Below are 27,342 nucleotides of genomic sequence, written 5' to 3' on the forward strand. Positions count from 1 at the left end.
ACACAAAAGGCTAAATGCACACCACAGTTAATGCACAGATGATGATCTCCAAGGCCATATTGACAACATTGTGATTAGATTACAACATACAGTGCTTGCCTTACATCTAGCAAGTTCAACAGGACACAAAACCACAGTCAGCTGAACACAGAACAGCTCTCCCCTGAAGTGGCTCCAGTAAGTGACGCTGAATTTTAAATATACATGGCAGGTTAACAAAGCTATACCGAAGAGCAACTTCAACACCGCAGATCCTCACTGCCATGGACATGGTCCACTTTTTATATATGTATCTTTCCTTACTGGTTACTAGTTTAGGCTGAATTTTTAAGGATTTATCTTGATGACTTAGAAAAATACACTTGTCCTTTCTTGCTTTGATTCGGGTAGTACACAATCATAAAATTGAGTAAGTCTCTTAAAAAACAAAAGTTCACAGATCCCACTGTGGAATGTTCCAGGAACCCCTCCCCAGGTAACGATCAGGGGATCTTCAACAGCTCAAGGAGTGCTCCAACGGCTCCAAAATAACCCTGAAAAAAAAGTACACCAAAAATGAGAGCAATTTTCCTTAGACTTATTTAAATTACCATAATATGATTAATAACATTAAAGCCAACAGTGAGGGCCCTTAATTCCTGACACCCATTCCTTGAGCACCCATTGTGCTAAACCCAAGGCCAGCCTGGAGCAGAGAAGCTCTGAGAGCTCCCAGGCTGGGGAGGAGGGCTGGATGTCCAAGACACCCAGGCAGGTCAGCGTGTGAGACCAAAGCGCACAGTGAGGGCTGCAGGAGCTAGGGGCCCACGGCGGCCCAGTCACCTCTCTAAGAGCCCATAGCGGGGCTGTCTCCTGCAGAAGGAGGAGGGGAGAAGCAGTGGAGGCCCGGAGCCTCGCCAGACAACTAAGGAATGAAGGGAGGATGGGACGTGAAGTGCAACGGAGCAGGAAGGGCTCGGGGCTGGTCAGAGAGGGTGAGGGCCTAACTGGGCTGGGGATGGAAGGGAGAACGGGAAGAGGGTGGAATGGATTCAAGACCTGCCTGAAGAAGGGGAAGAGGGCAGCAGGGAGGTTTAGGTCTTTCCCTTGCATCTGGCAACAGTGCCCGAGAACAGGGACACACGAGCAAGAGACGCCCTGGATCCGGAACAAGGCAGCGGCGAGGGCAGCACGGGGAGAGGTGGGCAGCAGAGTGGACAAGAGTGCCCCGAGGCGACGCGATGAGGGCGGCACAGATGGAAAAGCACCATGGGGGGGGGAAAGGACCGAAGAGCCCACAGGGAGGGCAGAGGTGTGAAAAGGCCAAGCAGCAGGTGAAGGAAGACAATGTTGGATTATCTCCAGAAGTAAGTAAAGTCGAAGTCAAATACAACCAAGAACCAAGACCTTAAAACCCAAAAACAGAAAAGAAAAAAGAGAATTGAATATATCAAAATGAGAGCAAACCCGCGCGGGCAGAGAGCGTGCCAGCAGGAGTCGGAGCTGAGGGCAATCCTCCAGCGCTCTAGAACCCATCAGGGTCTCCAAGGGACAATGAATCAAGCAGTCTCGGAAAGAGGGACATGACCGAAAAAAGGAAAGTGGGGAGATCCTGAAAGCCCTGCGCCCGGACTGAGAAGAAGCTGCTAAGAGTGCCCGGCGCCCAAGGCAAACCACTCCAAGAAAAGTGGCCACACACGAGGGGGGCTGGAGCCTCTCCTCACGCTGTTGCCTGGCCTTAAAAACGGGCGGCCGCACGATGAGTGCGACGGAGGGGACGACGCGGAGGGACCCCGGCCCCGGCCGAGGACGGGCTCACGGGCGGCTCGCGGGCGGCTCACGGTCACGGCTGGCGCTGTGTTTTCCGTGGCGTCCCGAGCGGCAAGCGGAAAGACGAAGCTAACCACTACACGAGCGGCCCTGAAGGCCCAGGACCCAGGACAGACCCCAGCACCAAGGGGAGGCCGGCCGTTCCGGGCTACTGCACACGAAGGCGAGGGCGGGAACGCGGGCCGAGGGGGGCCGACGGGGTCCGTCCGTCCGCCGCTTTCTGAGGCGTCACGCGCACCGCGGCTGCGAGCAGGGGCCCGAGGCAGCCGAGCGCCACGAGCGCAGCGGCCGCCGCTCCAGTCCGACGCCCCGGAGGCCGCGACGCAGCGGCGAAGCGAGGACGCAGGGCCCGCAGAGAGTCCGGGCGGAAGCCGAAGTCAGCCGGCGGGAAGGACGGCCAGATGTCCGACCAAGACTCCGCAGAAAGTGTTCAAATCCTAACTATTACGGTGTGAAGATTAAAACAAAGTCAACCCGAGAAGCGACTCTCCACGTCCCACCTAGGAAAAGGTTTTCCAGAGGCGGAAACGGAGCGGGAGGGAAGTTCTACTACGATGTGACACGAGAGAGGCTTTCTTTTCATTCTAACGTAGAGCAAAATAAAACAGGTCAAAGATCACAGAAAGATACAGAAGAAACTTAATGATAACTGGGTACCGATTTATCAGTAACATTAAAAGTAAAAAAAGCTTTGAGGGCACAAACTTACAGCGAGCAGCACGGAAGCGGGAGAGCGACAGCCCAGCCCCGCACCCCCCGGAGCAGTAAGGCGCGGACCCCGCCGCACCCGCCGCACCCGCCGCACCCGCCGCACCCGCGGCTCACTCGGCAGAAGCCTAGCGGAGGGACGCGCTGTGCGCCTTAGCCTTACACAAGGTCACACGGCAGATTTATGCAATTAAAAACTTTTTAATAAAAGTTAAAATATTAGATGACTAAATTTTAAGCTTTTTGAAAAGGGGAATTTGTGTACTTTGAATTTTAACTATGAATTTAAGCCACTTAAAGAGGAAAAAGAGCAACTTGAAGGGAAAAAGCCACCTCTGTAGCACTTCAAATCGTATTGTCAATTCCTATAAATACTATTGTTAAAGTAAATGTGCACAAACAGTTCTGAAAAATGTTCATGATAACACTATTTAAAATCCAACAACACTGAAAATAGTCCAACTACCCCACAACCAAGGGCACAGAAGAGAGACCCCCCTCTACAGCTCTGGTTCTATTTCCTCCCCCAGCTGGGGTAACACAGTAGGGCACCCCCCACGTGGGGCATCAGGTGGGCAGCTCGGTGATTCTCCTCCATCCTGTCACTTCCAGCCTGTCTAGGCACTAGCTCTCACAACAGTGTGGTTCTCATCTTGGAATATGTTTTTGTTTGTTTTCAGAACATACATCTTAGGTAAGTGGCACATGAACTGTATCAACACATAAAAACTGACATCAAAATGAAAAAAGCAGAACCCAGAGTAAATGCATTTACAAAATAAGTATAATGGGAAAAATATAAAGGATGGTTCAGAAAAGAACATAACCTTAAAAATACAGGTGTTCATCAAGATTTCTTTAAAATTGCTGAAGCTCACAATTAAATTAACCAAAAATTTCTCTTGCATTAAATCAGGTAAGAAATAGCTCTTGGACATTACAATCAAAGTTAAACCCCCATCATACTTTCACAAAAAAATAAGAACTGCAGTCCACTTCAACATTTATGTCAAGTTCCAACGTAGTGGGAATTGCATGCCCTTTACGTTTGTTAACATTATCACAAGAAGTAAGTCCGCTTACCTCGTGTTCCGAAAAAAGTGCTTTCAACTGCCCCTTGGACCAATAATCCAAAGCATATGCCAAAAGCCGCATGGCGATCGTATTAATTCTCAAGAAATTTCCAACAAATACCACCTGGTTAATGTTCTGAGCACATCAAAAAAAGGCAATTAGTTTTCATCTTAACTTCTGTTCTCTCGTAAAAGCTACCCCAAACAGAGCACCATGTGCATGGTTTTTAGCAGCAACTTGACTCCTGAGCAAAAAACAAAAAAAGTATTTACATTTAATCCAGTTGGTCCAAGGCTACTTAATTTGAACCCGGACAACTCTGGACCTACCCACTTCAAACCATGCCAGAAAATGTCACAACAGAAAACAAATTAGGAAAACCATTTGTATTAAATATGACAAACAATAACTGCTATTGAAGTAAAAGTTTTATACAGAAAAAAAAAAGACCAAATTCAAAGAAGGAAAGTGACACAAACAAGCAAATTATACAAGAAATATAATAGGAAAAAATTCAACCCCCAACAGTAGTCAAAGAAAGGAACATTTTAAACCTATTAAAAGCAGAACAACTAACTGAAATTCCACCCCCAACAATGAGCCAAATTATGGTAACACTGATCCACTCATTCAGTGCTACAGAGATCTAAATTAGTACGACCCTTGTGAAAAGTGCCTTGGCAATACCTATCAAAACTCCCAAGCATGGGTATATTCTTTAGAGGAGAAACCTCACTCCAGAGTAAGTCCCTTATCAGGAATAAAATGCAATCAAAGAAAAGCTTCACGCTTAAAAATGCCTTCCTGCAGAGCGATCAGTGCCAAGCAACCAAATGCCCAGCTCCATGTGATTTATGATACAAAAACAAATCAAATATACAACAGTGAAATTTTAAGTATTTAAGTAAAAAATATAACACGGTATGTACACCCACACCAACTAACAGATCTTAAAATACGTAAGTACAGGACGAGGAACATGCAATAAAGGAAACAGTAACTTTAACATATTGGAACGAAGAATGTTTTTAATTACTTGATGCTGATACATTTATCTTTTTAATTAAAAACGAAACAGTCTTTTTGTACCTTTCCAAGTCTCCTTTTGAAGCCACATGCCTACATCATCTCTTTCACAGAATAACTGTAAACAAAACTGTGTAAGTAGGGACACACGGTAAAGGCGGTAAGGCCGCATCCTCTGGGCCCCCAGGGAAGGCGGTTCTCGGTGCTTTCATAGCCCTGTACAATGCTGCTTGACCTGAATGCTACAAGGCAGCACTGTAAAGAAGCTGAAAGCACAAAGACAGCTCGGCGTTGGCAGGGAGGGCGGGCACTCCTGGGCCGCCAGACCTTCTCCAGCTTCAGCGGCTTCCTCCAGAGGCCTTCCCAGGGACTGCAGGGCTCCGCGGGAGCACGGGACCTCTGGCCAGCTGCTATCCGTCACCGCCACCCACAGTCCCTGTCACCCGGAGTTCAGACTGCCTTCCTGCCTTCCTACTTTCTCCCCGAAAGATGTATTTTTACTTCTAGATAGTGGCAATATTTATCTTCACTGAGAGGGGAAAAAAAAAAAATCAGTGAAGAGGAGTCTACATTTGAAGAGCTTTAACTTCCCCAACGAAAAGAACTCCACCCCGCCCGACTACACTGAGGCACCGTCCGGACAAGACAGACATTGTACACCAGGCAAGGCCCCTTAGTACGTTCTGTATTTTCCTCAGAGCATCAAAAGAAATCCACGTCCCCTTACTTCATTAAGGGCACACATTCTTGCTATTGAGCCAATGTTGTTGGTGATGGTGATCAATGTTGCTCTGGCGAGGTCCTCTTTACTGACTGCCTCTCGCTTCTCCTTGCTCATCATGTTTCCAAAGCTGTGAAGGGAAAGAAAATACCCAGCAGCTGAACCAAAGGCAACACAGTCCAATAGAACTTAAATGTTACTCTACTAAGACAAATGTGACATTGTTCAAATCTTCAAACTTTTTATTACAAAATAACAGAGCATCTGCTCAAAGAGAAACACAACTCTGAAGAAAGCCCTCAAGCTTCTGAATAAGCAAATGCCTTTCCTGCAGCTTCCACTGAAATCTAGCTTTGATAACAGATCTTCACACATCCAGGTAGGATCTCATCAGATCCACTCTAAGGCACCATTGCTCCTTCTGCAGCCAGGGACAGTTCCAGAAAGACACCTCTATTGGCAATTCGATCCCAAGTGCACAGCCATTCCGCTCAGCTGAATGGGCACATTCTGTCGGAAACTGCTCCATCAGAGCAAAGCAAAAGCGCAGACAGTGGAGTCCCAGAGTAAACTCCTTAAGAGTTTCAGATTTCCCTAGAAGATAAAGTACTTCAATGTACCTGACCAGGAGAACTGCTACATTAATAACTGTGAGCAGAACACAAACCCAATCAGAAATGGAAGTGATTAATAATGTGCAAATACCACAAACTCAGAATGTGACATCAACAGCATTTACAAAGTCCCCGAAATTAGTCCGCAAGCATGTATACGTGTGATCCTTTTTCTATGATTAAAAAAATCACATGTCATAATACACAGAAAACAACTTTTTCTAAACAATCCAGGAATGAAATTTAAAAAACAATCCCTGAGGTGCCTGGGTGGCTCAGTCAGTTGAGCATCTGCCTTTGGCTCAGTCTGCCTTCGGCTCATCACGTCGTGATCTGGGGGTCCTGGGATCACCCTGAGTCAGGTTCTCTGTTCAGCGGGGAGTCTGCTTCTCCCTCTTCCTCCCCCCACCCCTGCTCATTCATGCTCTTTCTCAAATGAGTAAAATCTTAAAAATAAAAAAAAATTCCCTTTACAATAGCATCAAAGAGAAAATACTTAGACATATATTTAACAAAAGAAGTATAACAACTGTACACTGAAAACCACTACCATAAAACATAGGTAAAAGAAAAGCAAAATTCTAAATAAATGGAAAGACATCGTATCTTAGGTCAGAACACTTGATAATGTTAAGATGGCAACACTCCCCAATGTGAGCTACAAATTCAACTCAACCCCTATCAAAATCCCAGCTGCCTTTTTGCAGCCACTGACAAGGTTATCCTAAAATTCACCTGGAGATTCAAAGTACTGATTCATGCTACCACATGGATGAACCTTGAAAATATGCTAAGTGGAAAGAAGCCAGTCACCAAAATCTCATATTATAAGACACCATTTATATGAAGTGTCCAGAACAGGCAAATCTATAAAGACAGAAAATATATTAGCATTTACCAAGGACCAAGGAGGGGAAATGAGGAATGAATGACAACTAATGGACAGAAGGTTTCTTTCTGGGATAATGAAAATGTACTGAAATTACATTATGGTGATGACTCCACAATTTGGTAAATATACAAAAAACCACTAAATTTTACACTTTAAACAGGTGACTTTATAGTATGTAAATTATAGCTCAATAAAAGCTGTTTAAAAGGAAAAAGATACACCCAATACTTAATACCTTATTCCCGTTTTTCTTAGAACACACACACCCTTACCTTGATGCCACAGCCCAGCCCGGCAGTCCGAACCTCTCATAGTCCCCTCCATAAATGTCTCGAACTAGTTTATCCACTTTGGTGCTATCTCCACGAGATGCCATTTCAAGAGCTTCTTCAAAAGTGGTACAGCCAGTAAGAAGACAGCAGAGACCAAAAAAAGTTCCTCCTCCAAGACTGATTAAAAACAAACACAGTATTATAACATTTTAAAAATAAGAACAGGAAGGTAATATTTATGAACACAAAACCACATTCATACATCAACCCACTCTTGCCCCAACCTAATCATGCAGATGCCTCTGGCAGGCAAGTCTGTGGAAAGATAAAAAACAAGGTACCTGATATATACCTTGATAGATACATATTCACATGAGCCAACAAGCAAAATGGCAAAACACAGGGCCCACGCCCCTGGGCCCACCCCCCGGCCCCCACGCCCCCGGCCCCACGCTCCCAGTACAGTCTGAGCATCTGCTGAGTGTGAAGAGCCTGAGGTGCGGATCTGCCAGCCACACCCAGGCCACGCTAGCACCTCCCTTCCTTTGTCTCTCCAAACTCCTGGTCACCCTGGCTCATCAGCAACCCCACCCCACAGAGAACTCCTCCATTAATGTGTTTCTCCCCCAAAATTACTCATTTTTTAATTCACATCTGTGAAAAAAACCTGGTCTATCCCAATCCCCAGCTCCTTGTTCTGCCTCAAGTGATCCCTAATCCTTAAACTGCAACAAATTCATTCTTGCCTGCCACCCCTCCCTTTTCAGGCTGCCCTCCCCCAATCAGTTGTCTGTTGCTCAGTACCTGACCTTCCAGATCTCAGACCATCCCGTGGGTGGGTGGGTATGCGTGCACACACACGCCTGACTGTATAAAATCTAGGCCAGGGGCGCCTGGGTGGCTCAGTTGGTGAAGCGTCTGCCTTTGGCTCAGGTCATGATCCTGAGACTGAGCCCCACATTGGGCTCCCTGCTCAGCTGGGAGTCTGCTTGTCTCTCTCTTTCCCTCTGGTCCTCCCCACCGCTCGTTCTCTCTCTCAAATAAATACATAAAATCTTAAAAAAAAAAAAAAAAACCTAGGCCGGTTCCAAAGCTGGGATCTTGCCTTGCAGATGCTACCTAGTAGCTTTAACTTTATGGTATATGCACATCATATACTATCTAAGGGTAGGGACTAGGGGCTCAATGAGTCTGACAATGAGATATTTTACAGAACTATGATAATGAAATCCTGAGCAATACAGATTAAAGGAAAGTAGGTCACAATACCAGAATTTTCAAAGAGAAACCATTTGTTTGCCTAATCCCAGAAAAAAATGTTTTTCACATAATTTAAACAGATCCTTAAAAGTATACTTATATGCAATACTTGAAAACTCACTTTTAACCCATTAGGATATCAAGAATAAGCAATAACCTTTATATAAAAGACCTACCTGGTACCCGTGACCCGCTTGTAATTATCTTTGGAATATACTGCTAAAATGCTAACCCCAGAGCCAATGTTCACCAGAAGCAGAGGGTATGGATTTTTCAAATCAAACGGTAACTTCTGACATTTTTCAGCATCAGCAGGGTTTTCAAAGTAATAGCACTGTGACCGTCCATTGAATCCAACTGAGTCAATGTATAAAATTCCTTTTACTAAACAATCTAGTTCATCAAGTTTGCAAAGCTGAAGGTCACCTATCTGTAATGAAATAAAAATGTATTCAGACTTTTTAACAGGCTAAACAAATAAAAACTCCACTTAATAAGGCACTCCTCTTCATTCAACAAAGCATAGAAATGCTCACAGATGTGGATTATTTATGCATGATTCACAGAACAGACCTGGACACAACACACATAGGGACAGAGTGACAAGACAGACCCAACTCCACCCCACCTACAAACCGCCTTCACAACCGGAGACTTATGCTGAGACCCAAACAGAGAACGAGAGGTCTATGCTCAGGGACTGGGAGTCAGGAGCCAGGTGAGATCACAGCCCAATCAGAAAGCTGACTCCAAGAAATTGAAGTGTCTCAAACACCTGGTGACACATGGCAGGAGCCACAGGGACTCTCACGTCTCCCTTCCTAAAGACCATCTTCAAGACTATGGAGCAGTACCAAGGTGGGCCACACTTTATTATTAATAAGCAGACGTCAAAGGGCTGAAAAGTGTCCAAGTAGAAGGCAAGATTTTTCACTATCTAAACCCATTACAGCCCCTGAAGGATGGGAAGATTTTAGCAGTTTCAAAACTTACAACTTCATTCAGTTTAAATAATAAAGGAATGATTATTATTCATATTAGGGGGCATTATACAGCAATTAAGAGTGAAAAGGATCTTCTATTTTTTTTTCAAAGATTTTATTTGACGAGAGAGAGAGAGAGAGAGAGAGAGAGAGAGAGAGAGAGAGAGAGAGAGAGAGAGAGAGAACAGTAGGCAGAGCGGCAGGCAAAGGGAAAGGGAGAAGCAGACTCCCCGCCGATCAGGGAGCCCAACGCGGGACTCATCATGACCCCAGCCGAAGGCAGACGCTTAACGACTGAGCCACCCAGGCGCCCAAGGATCTTCAATTTAGAACTGAAGTGGGAAGAACTCCAGGATGTGTTGTCAAAAACGCAACCTGAGTAACATTTCATAAAGACCCTACCTGCCTGTTTCTAAAGCCAAGTTTATATGTACATGGTATGTGTCATACACAGTCATGCACAGAGAACTAGAAAGATACGTCAACTTCTAACAGTGGTGATTCTGGAGAGATGGCAGAAAGAAACCCCCACTTCACTCCCTGGACTCTCCTAACCCACGTGAACGTTTAGGAGCACAGACCCTCCATATATGTGCAAAGGGAAAACTGCCTCGACCTGCTTAATGCACTGATTTCTACTTACAACCAGGTCTAGCCCTGCAAGTTCCCCCCCTTTAATTCTACTCTCACTTGATTACATTTACTGTCAATTTATTCAGATCCACAGCAGAGAGGGAAGTTAACAGGTACCTTCATCTTACTCCTTAATTAATCCCTAAGTAAGACTATGAAATTATTCCTCTGACCAAACCCAAGCTCCTAGAGGATTCATCGCTGTCCTCACTGTACCTGCTCGTGCCCTCCCGGCTGTCATGAATTCAAAACTGACTTCCTGACATGAGATCTCAAGTGCTGGCATTTCCATTTGGAACTTTTCATCACTTTCCACTGGTGGTCTACGGGGGCCCAAGCCGTTGCTCTCCTTTTCCTTCCTATAATTCCTGTCATCCTGAAGTGTCCTGCTAATTCCTAATGAATCCCCACCTCTAAATGAAGAATGACTGAATGCACAGCTAATTTCACTAACACAAGGTATTCATAATGTACGTTCTGCACCAAGCAAACCCAGTATGTTCGGAAATCTGATTTGCATTAAAAAAGCAACAGGGTAAACTCAGTATTTTAAAAAATATTTCACTGTAGGGGCGCCTGGGTGGCTCAGTTGGTTAGGCGACTGCCTTCGGCTCGGGTCATGATCCTGGAGTCCCGGGATCGAGTCCCACGTTGGGCTTCCTGCTCAGCGGGGAGTCTGCTTCTCCCTCTGACCCTCTTCCCTCTCGTGTTTCCTATCTCTCATTCTCTCTCTCTCTCTCAAATAAATAAATAAAATCTTTAAAAAAAATAAAAATAAATAAAAATAAAAAATATTTCACTGTAGTTTATTAAATACTAGTCACTCCTAATGCACAAACAGCATTTGACGGGCATTTCATTTTCCTACAATTTTCAAGTACAGCACTGGTGCGTGCATACAGATGAGAAACCCCGACAGCCTAAGAACCAATTCCCAAGGTCTAAAATCCTCTTTGCACCCTCCCCTTAAATTACCACACAATGCTGAACCTCTGGTAACAACCTGAATGATTTTCAAATATGTTCCAAAGGGCATCTCTACAGGGTCCCAGAGAAAGATTTTCTCTGTTACGTATCAATTATGATCCAGAGTCCACTATGAAGCTTCTGCAAAGGAGGGGATCATCTCTCCTCCAGTTACACTTCCCCTTTACTCATGCGTGGAAGAGAAACCACTGAAAACCAACAACCAAAAGAAATCCAAGCAAAGAATACAGAAACTTGTTTAAAAAAATCATGTCAATTATGGTCAGTGATAAGACAAAGTCAGGAGACAGAAAACAAAGAAAGAGGCTAAGGTCACAAACCATACAATGACACATGGAGGAAAAAAAAAGGTAAACTGACAAAGGCAAAGGCAGAATCTCTAGAATAACATTCTCATTAGTGACATTAAAAACATGGTCACTGAAGGTATTTTCAATCTATACTGCCCCCTGAAGGTCCCGGTCTTGGCCAACTCACTTGTCCACTCTCCCACCTACCCCATCCCCACATCCACCTCAAAGGACCTAGCCTCAAGACTCTGCAGAGTGTTGACTAAATGAAAACAAAAGCAGGTACCCACTGGCACCCCACCAGTATCCCCACGATTCAGAGACTCCTATTACAAGAGCACAGCACAGTAGGCATCAGAAGGCATTTGGGGAGAGGAGGCTCCGCTGTTAACCATTTCCAACCAGCCCTGAGACCAAAAAGCCACTGCTTTGGACCAGAGTTCCTTGTTTTTTTTAAATAGTAAACTTGCCAAGAAAACAGAGGGGAACAGGAGAAATTATGTGGTAGATGAGATGAGAAACAATTTTATGACATGAAATGACATTTTTCAAAAATTATTTTTAATTATTTTTTAAAAGATTTATTTATTTATTTATTTGAGAGAGAGAGAACAAGAGCAGGGGGCAGGAAGAGGGAGAAGCAGACTCCCCAGTGAGCAGGGAGCCCGACTCAGGGCTCGATCCCAGGACCCCAGATCATGACCTGAGCCGAAGGCAGAAGCTTAACCAACTGAGCCACCCAGGCGCCCTATTATTTTTTTTAAGTAGGCTCCATGCCCAGCATGGGGCTTGAACTCACAACCCTGAGAGCAAAAGTCACATGTTCCACCAATTGAGCCAGCCAAACTCCCCAAAATTATTTCCCAATCTCATTGTTCAAGAGTTTTGTTTTTTTTTTAGTAATCTCTACCCAAAATGGTGCTCAAAATCACATCCCCAAGATTAGAAGTCGTATGCTCTTCCAACTGAGCCAGCCAGACGCCCCTCACTGTTCAAGATTTAATGACCTGTTCCTCATAGGTAATTCTTCAGTCTGCTTATCACAGCTTTGCTATTTTTTCAACACTAGAAGAACAACAAAATGCTCTGGTGGTTGATCCTCATCAACTTATCTGAACTGGGCAAAAAGTAAACTCCACAACAATCTCTAGATGGCTAACTCCTGACCACTCATTTACATCTATCTAATCTTAATCAGACTCAAGAAAATTCAAGTTCTATTAGAAACAGAAATGATTCCACCACTTGCGATTGGTATTATTTTTAACAATCAGATTACCAAGACACCTGGGTGGCTCAGTTGGTTGAGCGTCCGACTCTTGGTTCCTGCTCAGGTCATGATCTCATGGGTCATGGGTCATGGGATCCAGCCCCATTGCCAGGCTTTGTGCTCAGCGGGGAGTCTGCCTGAAGATTCTCTCTCCCTCTCCCTCTGCCCCTCCTCACACACGCTCACACACCCCACTTGCTCTCTCTCAAATAAATAAATCATTAAAAAAAATCAGATTACCATAAATTGTATATAAGCTAAAAAATACATACTGTGAGAAAATCCTGCTCAAATTTGTACGCTCCACCTCCAGTGGCACAAAAGACAGTGTGGAGACTCGAGAAGTTTTTATCTCTGCCCATCTGAATGAAAGCAGGCATGTCATGAGTGGGAAAGCGTATAAAGTGCAGATTGCCCTTGCGTCCACACAGAGTCAGGTCCTTTAACTCCAGGTGCACGTCCCGAATACCTGTGGACCCATAAGCCACATTGGAGGTCAGGTACTTCCGAATGCTTTTAAGACTTTCCACCTCTTCCTCTTCTTCTTCAGCAGTGATGTCTTTGGGTTCAAAATAAACCAGCTTGACCAGGGTTCCACCAATATCCAAGCCAAACCACGGAAAAACTAAATGGAGAAGGAAAAAAAAGTCAGAACTTTTTTCTGAAAACTAAACATATATATACTAGATGAGCAACTTATTCATACCTTGAGGTTTCCAAGGACTATAAATACAAAAAGGGGTTTGGAAAAAGAAAAGGATTCTGATTTGGAAACACATATTAAAAAAAAAATCAGAATACTGGGCCAACCCAACCTAACCCTATTGAACAGATAAGCCCAAAATATACTATGAAATATTAAAAAACAACGAAGTGACTACCCATGAACCTCAACTCTGGGGTAAAAAAAAAAGAAAGATTGAGAATGAAAATCTATATCCTTCCCCTTGGCTTAAATAAGAAATGTTGAGGGGCACCTGGGTGGCTCAGTCAGTTAAGCATCTGCCTTTGGCCCAAGTCATGATCTCAAGGTCCTGGGATCGAGTCCCACATTGGGCTCCCTGCTCAACCGGGAGCCTGCTTCTCCCTCTCCCTCTGCCACTCTCTCTCTCTGTCAAGTAAATAAAATCTTTAAAAAAAAAAAAAAGAAATGTTGAGGGGGTGCCTGGGTGGCTCAGTCAGTTAAGCATCTGTCTTCAGCTCAGGTCCTGATCCCAGGGTGCTGGGATGGAGCCCCAGGTCAGCAGGGAGTCTGCTTCTCCCACTTCCTCTGCCCTTCCCCCCAGCTTGTGTGTGCACACGCTCTCACTCTCTCTCTCTCTCTCCCTCACTCTCTCAAATAAATAAAATCTTTAAAAGAAAAAAGAAAAGGGCGCCTGGGTGGCTCAGTCATTAAGAGCCTGCCTTCGGCTCAGGTCATGATCCCAGAGCCCTGGGATCAAGCCCCACATCAGGCTCCCTGCTCCACGGGAAGCCTGCTTCTCCCTCTCCCACTCCCCCTGCCTGTGTTCCCTCTCTCGCTGTGTATCTCTCTGTCAAATAAATAAATAAAATCTTTAAAAAAAAAAAAAAAGAAAATCTTAAAAAAAAAAGAAAAAAAATGCTGAAACTTTTCAGAGCTCCAGTTTAGTACGCAAATTAGGGGTACAGGAAATTCCCAATCCATGTAAGATGTAAACTCCAGTAGTCAATTTGTCCCTCAAAACCTGATGTCCCCAAAATAAAAGGTTTCAAAGGACTTTAATGGAACAGACATTTCAGAGTTATATCTGTTCCAAAAAAATGGCTTCGGGAGATCAGATGAAGATGGACTGCACAGACATGCATGACTTGCCCTCCCAGCTTAGATCACAGAAATGACTAAAGATAGAGGTTTACTGATGTATTATTTTCCAAAACAGTTCTGGGAAACAAGAAATTATATGATCAGCAGAACTAGGTTGACAAAGGCAGTAACTGTCCAGAACCCTCAAGAGAAGAACTGTATAAAAACCGGGAGTAGCTATGAAAACTGGGAGCATAGAGGTGCTCCATCAAGCCGTACACAGGGGTAGCTGCATGGGGAAACAGGAGCAGGCTCTGGTGGCCATGGGTGATCTGGCGGGGAATGCATCTGGCGCAAGTGGACAGACCAACCACTTCCCTCCCCCCCCACCTACCCCGGCCCCCCCACTACCAGAAGCAAAGTCTTCACTAAACCAAGCACTTAAGCCAAAGAGTCAGGATGGCACCCAAGTAGCTACTATCACTCAGAAGAAATGAGGAGCCCCCACACCTGGCCATATATCCCTACAGTCCATTCTAGGAGACTGGTAAAGAGACAATGCATCCACTGACAGAACAGCAATCCTCAAAACAGAGATGATCCCTTTACAAATTAGAATCACCAAAAGGGAGATCTATACCACAAAAACGAGAAACTAAACATCTGAAGAAAGAATTGCAGGAACAAACAGGAGACTTAAAAATAATCATAGGGGCACCTGGGTGGCTCAGTTGGTTAAGCGACTGCCTTCAGCTCAGGTCATGATCCTGGAGCCCCAGGATCAGGTCCCGCATCGGTCTCCCTGCTCAGCAGGGAGTCTGCTTCTCCCTCTGACCCTCCCCCCTCTCATGTGCTCTCTCTCTCTCAAATAAATAAATAAATAAAATCTTAAAAAAAAAAAATAATCATTAATACCCTCAGAGGTAAAGTAAGATCTCATCCATAAAAAAAAATAAGCTACCACAAGCAAAAATCAGGAATTAAGAAATGACTGCCACCTGTGGTTGTGACTGCAAGAATCTACATGTGATAAAATTATACAGAACTAAATATGCATACACCAAGAGTTTATGTAAAACTGGTGAACTCTAAGTCAAGTCTGTGAATTGTATCAATGTTAATTTCTTAGTGGGGGGGTGAAGCTTTCAAAACCAAAAAAGGGGGGAAAGGGACAAACTACTCTATACTTAACACAGATAAATTCAAAAATAGGCTGAGTAAAAGAAGCCTGCACAACAGGCTACATACTATAGGATTCCATTTATAAGAAACCCTAGGAGATACAAAGCAATCATTTCTGCATCTGATTGGAATTATATTGTTGGCTGGGGGAGGAAGGGAGGGAAAGACTGGACAGGCGCAGGAGAAAACTTTCTGTAGTAACCCAAATCTTGACTGCTGGAGGTGAGGGGAAAGCTTCATGGGTGTATGTATCTGTCAAAATGCATGGAATTGTACACTTTAAATGGGTGCAGTTGCTTGTGTGTAAATTATACCTCAATAAAGAGTTTTATGAAAGAAAAAAAGGAACAAATCTATTTCCAAAATAAAGCTCAACCAATATTATTTAACAGCAAAATGGGCACAGAAAAAATAAATGGAAAACAAAAGAAATTCTCCCAAAATGCCTCTCAAGTATGAAGAAAAGGTAGATTTCTATATATATACATAGAAATACACAACTAGGAAGTCCAATATCTACCTTCTCTGAGTCCCAGAAATTTCCTGGGGGAGAAAGGGGAGGAAAGACATAAATCATCAGGTTCACTAGTATTAAGCAGAACCAATTAGTGGAGAAAGGGCAGACTTAGACACATGCTATTGAAATGTCAAGAAATCCAAGGCACCTGGATGGCTCAGTTGGCTAAGTGACTGACTTCTGCTCAGGTCATGATCAAGCCCCATGTCAGGCTCACCACTCAGCAGGGAGTCTACTTACCCCTCTCCTCCTGCTCCTCCCCTGCTTGTTCTCTTGCTCTCTCTCTCAATTAGGTAAGGGGCACCTGGGTGGCTCAGTCCTTAAGCATCTGCCTTCAGCTCGGGTCATGATCCCAGGGTCCTGGGATCGAGCCCCGCGTCGGGCTCCCTGCTCCGCGGGAAGCCTGTTTCTCCCTCTCACACTCCCCCTACTTGTAGTTCTCACTCTCTATCAAATAAATAAAATCTTTTAAAAACAATTCAGTAAAATCTTTTAAGAAAATTTTTTTAATAAATGTCAAGAAATCTTAAAGACTTCCAAAGATTGCATGGACATGGATGGAACTGGAGGGAATTATGCTGCACGGACATGGATGGAACTGGAGGGAATTATGCTAAGTGAAGTAAGTCAAGCAGAGAAAGACAATCATCAGATGGTTTCACTCATATGTGGAACACAAGGAATAGTGCGGAGGACCACAACGGAAGGGAGGGAAAACTGAATGGGAAGAAATCAGAGAGGGAGACAAACCATGAGAGACTCTGGACCCCAGGAACCAAAGTGAGGGTTACAGAAGGGAGGGGGGTGGGGGGAGGGGGTAAATGGGTGATAGGTATTAAAGAGGGCACATGTGGTGATGAGCACTGGGTGTTATACACAACTAATGAATCGTTGAACACTACATCAAAAACTAATGATGTACTATATGCTAACTGAACATTAAAAAAACAACTTTTCAAAGAAAAAAACTGAATTCCTACAAAGATACATAAATCACACAAAGGTGGAATTAGATTTTTCATCAGCGACACAGATGCTATGTAAGACAATGGAGCACTGGTTTCCAAGTTATAAGGAAAACGATTTTGAAACATATCCAGCCAAATCAGCTTTCAAGGAGGAATGCAAAAGAAATTTTCACACATGAAAGAACTCGATGTTTACTACTCAAAAACCTTCTCTGAAATAATCAGTAAATGCATTCCAATATAATTTAAAAAGCATCCAAGAAGGTACGAGTGTTAAGAAACAATGATAAGCAAAGGAAGCAGCAATACATGTGACTTTCAAAAACTCAGCAATCTGGAACTAAAATACATGATTTCAACACAGGAAGTTGAAGAGGGAAGAGAAAGGAGAGGGAAGTGAAGCAAACTGCAGTTCCGTCTTGATGGGGGAAAGAAGATACAGATTCTGATTAATTCTAAATAAGAATGAAGTGACAATTTAAACTCATCAAAATTCACAGGTAACTCCAGAAGAAAAAAAATGAACATATGACCTTCAAACAACTATGGAAAAAAAAAAAAAAATCAGTTCAAAAACAAAAACAAAAAAAAAATATGGGAAGTACAAAACAAAAAAAATGATAGGAATGGGGCCGGTTAAGCGTCTGCCTTCCGCTCCGTCATGATCTCTGAGTCCTGGGATTGGGCCCCACACTGGGTTCCCAGTTCAGCATCCTCCCAGCTCAGCCAGGAGTCTGCTTCTCCCTCTGCCGCACCCCCCATGCTCGCTCTTCAAATAAATAAAATCTTTAAAAAAATGAACACAAACGTATCAGTAATCACAAACTGGTCACATTTCCCTTCTAAAGAGAAAATTCAATTATATGCTTATATAAAAAGATACATTTAGGGGCGCCTGGGTGGCTCGGTTAAGCGACTGCCTTCAGCTCAGGTCAAGATCCTGGAGTCCCGAGATCGAGTCCCACATCGGGCTCCCTGCAGGGAGTCTGCTTCTCCCTCTGATCCTCCTCCCTCTCATGCCCTCTGTCTCTCATTCTCTCTCTCTCAAATAAATAAATAAAATCTTAAAAAAAAAAGATACATTTAAGATAACAAGTAGACCGATGGTAAATAAATGGCAAAACACCCACAACAGAGTCCCATCATGCTTTAAGATGAAAACAGCATTCAGTCAAAAGTGCTCACATCAAAATCTTAAGCACCTCACTGGAGACTGATATACCAGGTGACTTACATTTAGGAACCATGGTATAGTTAAAGTCAAACCTTATGTTTCAAGACCAGCACTGCATTTACGCTCACATGAGATGTGTCCGTCCAAACAGCAATCTACCAAGGAAACAGGATTCACAACTCCCATCGTATACTCACTTGCAATTATATATTCACTGACCAATTTGTTGGTAAATCGCTGGCACCATTTATTGACTTATTTGAATTTGGGTAAGCAAAATGAATGCCTGAACGATGCTACTCCACTGTATTAAGCCAATGTTAATAGAAAGTAAATACAATACAAGCACACTAAATAGAATTCAAGCTAACAAAAAGCATTAAAAGAGAACAAAAATATCATGTGCATAAAAGAAGTAGAATTGACAGGATCCTAACAAATGCTTCAAAAATATTAACAAAGAGAAATTCATAAATCTACACAATAACTTGAGAATGACACAGAAATTTGTACACACACACACACACACACACACACAAATAAAGGTATACGGAGGATTTGACTATCAAAATAATAAGGTGGATCTGTGAAACATAAATAACTTTGTATCAAAAAACAAATATACTTTCCTTTCAAATACCCATAAACCATACAAAAAATTAACTGCACAAGCTCAAAGGACCTCAGCTTCCAAAGAACATTCACTTTCCCCAATACTTCAACGTTATAAATTAACCCAACAAAGTAAATCTCTCCACCTGGGAACTTCTAAACCCACTTCTTTTAACTCTGAAATTAAAGAGGAAATCAAAACAAAATTTTTAAATGAATGACAATAAGAACAGTATGTATCAAAATCAATAGAATATACCCAAGGTGGTATCCAAAGGTAAACTTCTAGCCTTAAATGTTTATCAGATGGATTAAAAAAAGAAACCTGAATAAAAGGGAATCTCACATAGAGTGAAATACTACAAAAAGAACAAAATAGACCCAAAATAAGCAGAAGGGAATTATTTTTTAAGGAGTTATTCATTTATTTGAGAGAGCGAGGGAGAGAGAGCGCAAGCATGAGTGGGAGGGACAAAGGGAAAGGGAGAGAGAATCTCAAGCAGACTCCACGCTGAGCACAGAGCCAGACGCAGGGCTTGATCTCATGACCCTGAGATCACGACCCGAGCTGAAAGCAAGAGTCAGACACTCAACCAACTGCACCACACAAGCGCCCCAAGCAGAAGGGCATTATTAAAAATAAAAAATGTAAATGAAATTAGAAAACCATCATCATGAGCAAAGCCACAGTAGAGCTGATGAATAAAATCAAGCTTTGAAAAAGTCATTAAAACAGACAAATCTCTGTTAAGTATATCCAAGAAAAAGATGCAACTTTTCCTTATGAGAGGAGGAGAGGGGAGATTAAGGGAGGGGAAGGAAGAGAAGAAAAAGAAAAGAAAAGAACAAAGATATAGCCATGGGGCACCTGGGTGGCTCGGTCAGTTAAGAGACTCTTGATTTCAGCTCAGGTCATGATTTCAGGGTCATGAGACTGAGCCCCCTGTCAGGCTCCCCACTCAGCAGGGAGTCTGCTTCTCTCCCTGTCTCTTCCCCTCTCCCTCTGCCCCTTCCCCCTCCAGCCCCCCATGTCACAGTGCTCACTAGAGCCTCTTTCTCTCAAATAAGTAAATCTTTAAGCATATAACCAGAGACTGTGCAAGTAATACAATTTTGTACAAATGGACAATATACAATTTTAATGTTTAAAATGTTCCCTACACAGGGGCGCCCAAGTTAATCTAACAGTGTCAATGCAATTCTAAAGAGAAAAGCCATTCCACCCCGGTCCCAGGGATAGTCCTGAACTTTTTTTTATACCTACAATAGTTCCATTGTCAGTGGCTGGCCTAACCCAACCTGGCACAAGTCATGAAAAGTCTGTCCCTGGCATCTACAGGAAAAGTTTCTTCACTCAAGCACCCAACAACGCAACAGCACTGGATATGATGAAAGCAAGGAGATTTGATTCCTATTTTCCTACCTTTTAACCATCGCCACCAACCTCGAGTTTAGCAGACACACAGCACTCCACCAACAAACATATCACATCAACAGTACTGGAATCTGAAGATGTGGACATATCTAAGACCAACAGAAGATTGGTCCTTAAATTAAGCTTTAAATTAAGCTTGTCTCCCATTTCCTTAGATTAAAAAACCAAAACATTAATATATGGCTATTATATTTTAAACGATCATCTCTTAACAGCCAAGCACTATATTAGGCACTTGACTGTATAAGCTTATTTAATGCTTGCAATAACCATATAAGGCAACTACTATAATCATCCCACTTCTCAGATTAAGAAATGGAAGTGTAGGGGCACCTGGGTGGCTCAGTAAGTTAAGCGACCAACTCTTGATTTTGGCTCAGGTCATGATCTCAGGGTCCTGGGACTGAGCCCCACATCCAGCTCTGCACAGGGTGTGGAGCCTGCTTAAGATTCTCTCTCTCCCTCTGCCCCCCTCACCCACCCCCTCAAAAAAACAAAACAACAATAAGGAGAAGAAAACATAAATGCAAAAGGGCCCAAGGGCCCAGTCAAGAAAAGGCAGAGGTGGGACTCAAATCCAGACTTCCTAAAACCTTCAACAAGCCTCTTTCCACAAGTATCTATACAAACCTTAGAGCACAAAACACACATTCTTTAGTTAACATGAAAATAAAATTAAAAAGCAGTTTAATAAAAATCCTACTTTAAATAATCAGGAAGGGGGCACCTGGGTGGCTCAGATGGTTGGACGTCCTTCGGCTCAGGTCATGATCTCGGGTCCTGGGATGGAGCCCTGCTTCTGGCTACCTGCTCAGCAGGGAGTCTGCTTCTCCCTCTCCCTCTGCCTCTCTCCCCTGCTCATGCTCTCTCTGTCTCACATCAATAAAAATAAAAAATAATCAGGAAGATCAACAATATATAAAGAAAAATAAGGAGTCTTAAGCAAAGCTCAGTTCATATGCTTATTATAGCCTTTAACGGCTTCAGGATTCTTCTGTGTACTACTCATCAAATCATTTACATATCCAAGAACTGAGAAACACTGAGAAGCATGGGAGGTCCATTAGACACATATTCTCTGATAACGGCTGCGGCTGCGAGAATTGTTGGGCCATAGAATTCTTTATTTCTAAACATTCAGCCTGTCCAAAGGGGTTTAGATTCCTATCACTGACTGCAAGACTGCCCCAGATACCATAATATAACAAATACTGGAATAAGCTTTCAGTCCTTGTTCAAAACACTGTACTGCTTGGAAAAGTCATGGAAAAACGAACTTTTGCTATACCATCAGTCTTCATAGCTCACCAACAGAACAGTTATTTATCACTTCTAATTTGTGAGTCCCCCTATTCCATTAATTTTCACAAATATTTTAGTCGGTTTACAACCCTTAGCCTATTTCCTGATATTGAGGCCTCAAGGTACTCAGTCTAGATAATTCATACTTGACTTAGGACACATTTCTAGAAAGAACTCAAGCTCTCCCTCACAGGTTATTTATGTAAAGCCATCTGCAGCACCATGTCTGTCTCATAATGAGTCTCAACAACTGAAATGCTTTCCAATAGGAAATAAATGGTTTATAAAAGTGTGCTCAATTTTCCAACATTACGAACTATGTCTTTACCAGACCACATGTGGTTAAGAATTACAAACCCAAAACTCTAGGCTGGTCTAGGCAGCAATCCTTGGCCTCACCTTAAAAGAGGTACTTTAATAATAATTATTCTTATTTAAAATAGTTTTAACTTGGGGACTAAGTTAAAGGCTGCCTAACAGGCATCCTTCCCTAATTCCTACAAAATATCATATATTATCAAACCAGCAGACTCAATAATAAATTCTATATTCAGGAAATATACACATGAAATCTAGTGAACTACTAAAAACTAAAGATGGCTCCCACTTTTAGAAAGCAAACTTTAAGCCATTATTTAGAAAAGGGGTTTTCACATGCTAGTCAATCTTGCTGACATAAACTGAGAAACAACACAATAAACTGAGAAAGAACAGTGCCTGAAGTTAAAGATACCCCAAAGATATGAACTTGAAAAATGCTCACTAGGTTATAAATTTAAGCCCAACAAACATCACTGGTCTTTTAAATGACCATTCAAAATAACTACTCTTTTCTGCCTGATAAAGGTCCTCTCTTAACAGCCTACAAGTCTATTGTATTCCTTTTCTCTCCTTTTAAAGTGTTTAAGCAAAAGATTTTTAATAGCATGCATCACTTCTTGCTTAGGGTACCCCCTAAATAAAAAGAGGGCAGGGATGCCAACAGTGAACAATCATGTTACCTAAATGCATGACTCACATATATAGCCCCTAAAATAACATACTGTACCATTTTACACAGCTACATAATTGGACTATTTTTAGGCCCTGCTTAATGCTTCACATTTGTTATACAACCAAAATGAAGGGCCATATTTACTTTGATTTCATTTAGATTTAAAGTTGACAAAGAGGTTAAAAAGCATCCTCTCCCATTCTCTCAAAACTAGGCTACAAAGCAACAGAAATCTTTTTTCCTGAGCTCCGAATAGGCAGCCTTCCCTAATTCCCCAGCTGAAGATGAAACACTGCACATAATAAAGGACAGTCTCCCAGGGCCCCAGCACCAATTCCATCCTGCCAATACTGATACTCCCCAAAAGCCAAGGAAAAGCAATCCGTTTGCCAGGCTAGTATTGTCAAGCTATAAACAAAAGCTTTATTTTCTAGATCAATGGCGGTTAAGGATACTCCATGACTGGTATGAGTCCAAAAGCAGCATGTCCCAAGGACTTCCCTGGTGTGTTACACCATGCTTGAGAGTCACCTTCAAAGCTCCAGCTCGTATCCCCACCCATAGGGCACTGTCATCCCAGGTTCCCACACCTCCTACACATCTGCTGTACCTCTGGGACCCTTGATTAAAATACATGTTCTCTTATTACATGCCCGTATACATTTGTCAAAACTGTACATTTTGCTGTATGTAACTATGCCTCAATGAAATTTTAAAAATTAAATATATGCATTTCTTAGACCCTTCTGCTGACCTGAAGGGTTTTTTTTTAAGCTTCTGAGTGATTCCATGTGAGAACCACTGCTCTGGGTTACACTGCACATACCTTCCCTCACTCAAAAATGGGGAAAGTCAAGAACACTGAGTCTGAAGTCAGACATTTAGAATCAAAAGACAGCTCCGTTATTAACTCACTATTCACCCTTGGACAAAGGACAAATTTCACTGACATTGTTTCCCCATCTGGAAACTGGGGATTTAAAAAAAAAAATCCTACCATACAGGATAGTTGTGAGACTTAAGTGATATGTTTATAAAATATGTGGCACAATGTCCAACACAAGTAAGCACTATATAACCATCATTAGCATCTTTGTTTCCATCAATTTAAATCAATCTTTACTTGGTATTTCTCTCAGTCCTGTGAGACACACTCCACCTAATCTAAAACTTCTGAAGAACTTCCTTAAACACAGACATGCCTAGCCTCATCCCTAATGCCTGTGTAAGTCTGGGATGAGAACAGGCTTGAGAATCACACTGCTCTAAGGAACATGTGTAGCAGAACAGGACTATATGGGCCACAAGAATTCCTAAAATAAACTGAGTAGCTCCTTGTTTCAAATGATGACTAGACTCCTCCCTTTAGACAAGTAGTATAAGGACATCGGAATGAGGCTTGCTAACCTCAAAAGAAAGGTGGCACCACCCTATACCCAACTTCCCCAAAGATAAATACAGAGATTTAGTCTTCATTGAATTCTCTCAAAGTTAAAGCCATTTTTGAAGGGTTCAGCAATCAACAGGCTGTCTCTCCATCGAACCGTTGCACCCCTGGATAGTAAAAGAAAAAATAAATGGAAGAAAGAACAATACCTTGTTTATTTCTTTGGCAGGTCTCATTACCTGAGATGGCTTTTCATGATTTATCAGAGAAAGCAGTAAAGGGGACCATGACAAGCATCAAACATAAAAACAAAAAATAAGCCCTACAACATGAATATTTGTCTTCGTTCCTTCAAAGACATCTCAAAACCACCTTACATACCACCCCTACCCCCCATTATAGTTTAAACCAGAGTTTTCCAGAGCTGTCTCTGAGCCACCTGTACCTAAATGATATGAGCAGCTTTAAAATGCAACTTCCTAGAACCCTCTCCAGATTCTGATTCAAAAAAAGAGTTGGACCCCAGGAATCTGCATTTTTAACTCCCAAGGTCATTTTTATGCTCAAAATTTGTAAGTACTGCCACAGTAGCTAGAAAATTTCACCTCAAGTAAGCCTTAAACACAAAAGACGGAAATTATGCTTGGACTTAGAGCAATGAAGACAAGCTAACCGAATATACACAATTCAATAAAGCACAGTGGTTAAGAGGATGTATGAAGCTGGGGCGCCTGGGTGGCTCAGTTCATTGAGCGACTGCCTTCGACTCAGGTCATGATCCTGGAGTACCGGGATCGAGTCCCACATCGGGCTCCCTGCTCGGCGGGGAGTCTGCTTCTCCCTCTGACCCTCTTCCCTCTCGTGCTCTCTCTCATTCTCTCTCAAATAAATAAATAAAATATTTTTTAAAAAAGGGGGTGATGTATGAAGCTGGACTTGCTGAATTTACATTTCTATTCCACCACTCCCAAGCCATTTTACACAAGGCAAATGTGCCCCAGTTTTCTCACCTGTAAAACGGAACACTACCACCTACCTCAGAGTTAGGAGTACTAACGAGTTATTAAAGCTCTCAGAAGAATGCCTAAAAATTTTAAGAAGAGTGCCTGACCCCTGCAAACACCCAAAATACAATATTTAGAATCCTTATGGCCAAGGGCCAAAAATGGTTGGCTATATGGCTGGGGTTCTTATTTGCTGAATCCCTGGAATTTACATCCATCTCTAACGATGTAGTACAAAACCATTAAGGAACGAATATTGTGCACTGCTTAAAAATTAGATGCTTCTCAAATAAAACACAAACCAGGTAGCTGGCTCTAGAAATGGTATAAGTTGAGAGCAGTTAATCTGTTTTTCAAATTTCTTTCAAGAAGATAGAAAAAGACAAGATAACTGAGACTCCCAAACTTTTCATAGTGGAAAGAGGGCTACATTTAACATTTAATCATCCAAATCACAGAAAATAGAGGTAAAGCAACCAGGTGGGTGGGCTAAGGTCAAGACTATCCAATAAAGACCTCACACTCATCCTGCCACTTTCCCTTACTCTCATTATCTGCATTTAGAACAAGCTGACTTCCTGAAAAAGAAATCTGGCAACGACAAGGGAAAAAAAATATCTAACCATATGTAAAATGTCACTATATGATAAAGCTCGTATTAGAGTATTAAGACAGTGGATACTTTCAACAGTAGCAATGGCTGCCAGACAGAGAACCTGAACTGAAGACCTTTAAAGGGGGGTAAATATTTGTACTAGGTCACAACGCAGAAAAAGAAGCCTGATAATAAAATGGAGAAACCGATTCTCCAAAAAGAGCATGTGCAACTGCTAAGGCGAGATTCCCTCAAAAGAAAAAGCCTCCATGCCCAGAATGCTAGTTCTCAATCGTATCACCAAACAGATGCAAAGAAAACAGAGAAGGTATCTCGGAAGAGATGACCCGAATTCTCACGGGAATAAAGGCAGAATCCAGTTTTAGGCCTGCAGCAACTCAAGGGCCAGTCAACCATTTTCCAGGAAGCCCGAAATCTCCAGATTTAACGTCTTGGACAGCTCTCTGGAAACCCACGGAAGACAGACATTGGTGATTCCAAGGATTTAGGGGGAGGGGAGGCGGTGGAAAAGAGTCAAAAGAAGCCTCCTCGAGGAAAAAATCAACTGACTCGTGGGCAAAGAATACCCAAGGAGCTGAAAAGAGGGAGAAAGGGTTCTGGGTAAAGACCCTCCGCTCCCACAACCGGAAAGCGCGGACCACTGCGCGCGAGGGCCGAACCCCGATCCCCCGAGCTTGGACCCGAGGCCTCCAGTCGGCTGTCAGCCCATGCACCAACCTGGGACCACCGTGCGGGGGCACTGTCCCCGCGCGGGAAAAACGGCGGCCGGGCCGGATGGGGGCAGGGCGAGCCGCGAGGACGACCCGCCGGGCACTTACGCTGCCGCTTCTTCCTAAGGCTTTCGACGCGCTGGCGGGAGACCGAGGGGGCGCAGCTGCAGGAGCCGGGCCGGCTTCGTCTGACGCACTCCGCCGAAGCCGAGGCCCCGCCTGGGGGCTCCGACTCGCTGCTCGCCCGGCACCGCAGCAGCTCCCGCCGCCGCCCATCAGGCCCTTCGGGCGCCGGCTCCCCCGCCGACGAGGCGGAGGTGTCGGACGCTCTGCCGTGGCGTTCCATGGGAACGCCGAGCCGGCCCGCTCCCATCCGCAGCAGCCACCGCTGCCGCCCGAGCCAGCCCCCCAGCGCCGGACCGCTTGTCGCCTCCTCCGCGGCAGTCCAGCCCAAGCAGAAGCGCACCCTCCGCCGGCCGCCTCTTCCGTTGCGCCAACGCGCAGCAAGCCAATCCAAATAGGCTGGGGGCGGCCCGAAGGCCTCGTGTCCAATCGTCTCCCTCACTCGAGGCGGATCGACCGCGCCTCCGTCCAATGAAAGGCTCCCAGGACGGAGCGGGGCGGAGAGTGGCGGGGGAGGGGATCCAGGCTTAGCCGCGGAGAAGGCGGTGTTGCTGAGGGGAGAGTGATGGCGGCACCGCCCAATGGACGTGTGGGTGGAGGGGCCGCAGCACCCGTCCGCACAGGTGGACAGGTCCGCTCCCCAGGCCCAGCGTCCCGCCACGCTGCTGCGTCCGGCCTTTCCCGGCCCGCATCCTCCTCCAGCCCAGCAGTGTGCCCCCCAGCGTCTGGCCGCCAGTCTTTAGCAAAGAGAAGGGCTTGAACCGCGGCTGACCTTAGCCTTTGTCCCTTGGCCTCGTTCCGCCGCTGCCGTCGAGGCCGCTAGCCCCTCCGCGCTATATTTTTTTACCACCACTCAGTCCCCCAGCACCGCCACGGGCGTGTTTGGGCTAAGCCCCCTCCATTCCGCCTGCGTTGGAGAAATGTACCCGGTACCAGAAGGAATGAAAGGACTGGGGCTGGTCTCCATGGCAACTGGAAGAAAGAGGTGGGTTATAAATCCTTCGCCACCCTCCT

General features: G+C 43.9%; 1 protein-coding gene across 1 annotated transcript; it reads right to left on the minus strand.

Annotated features, from left to right (window-relative positions):
• Positions 1-326: 326 nt before the first annotated feature.
• On the minus strand, positions 327-27,051 carry PANK2 (pantothenate kinase 2). Its single transcript, XM_027624003.1, is given in 8 exon segments — positions 327-533; positions 3,601-3,726; positions 5,345-5,468; positions 7,117-7,293; positions 8,553-8,806; positions 12,812-13,164; positions 26,314-26,827; positions 26,829-27,051. Coding segments are annotated over 8 exon segments (1,791 nt in total). The 5' UTR covers positions 27,021-27,051; the 3' UTR covers positions 327-482.
• Between the last annotated feature and the right edge of the window lie 291 nt (positions 27,052-27,342).

Source organism: Zalophus californianus, chromosome 8, assembly GCF_009762305.2.
Source record: "Zalophus californianus isolate mZalCal1 chromosome 8, mZalCal1.pri.v2, whole genome shotgun sequence".
In the NCBI taxonomy this organism is placed as follows: Eukaryota; Metazoa; Chordata; class Mammalia; order Carnivora; family Otariidae; genus Zalophus; species Zalophus californianus.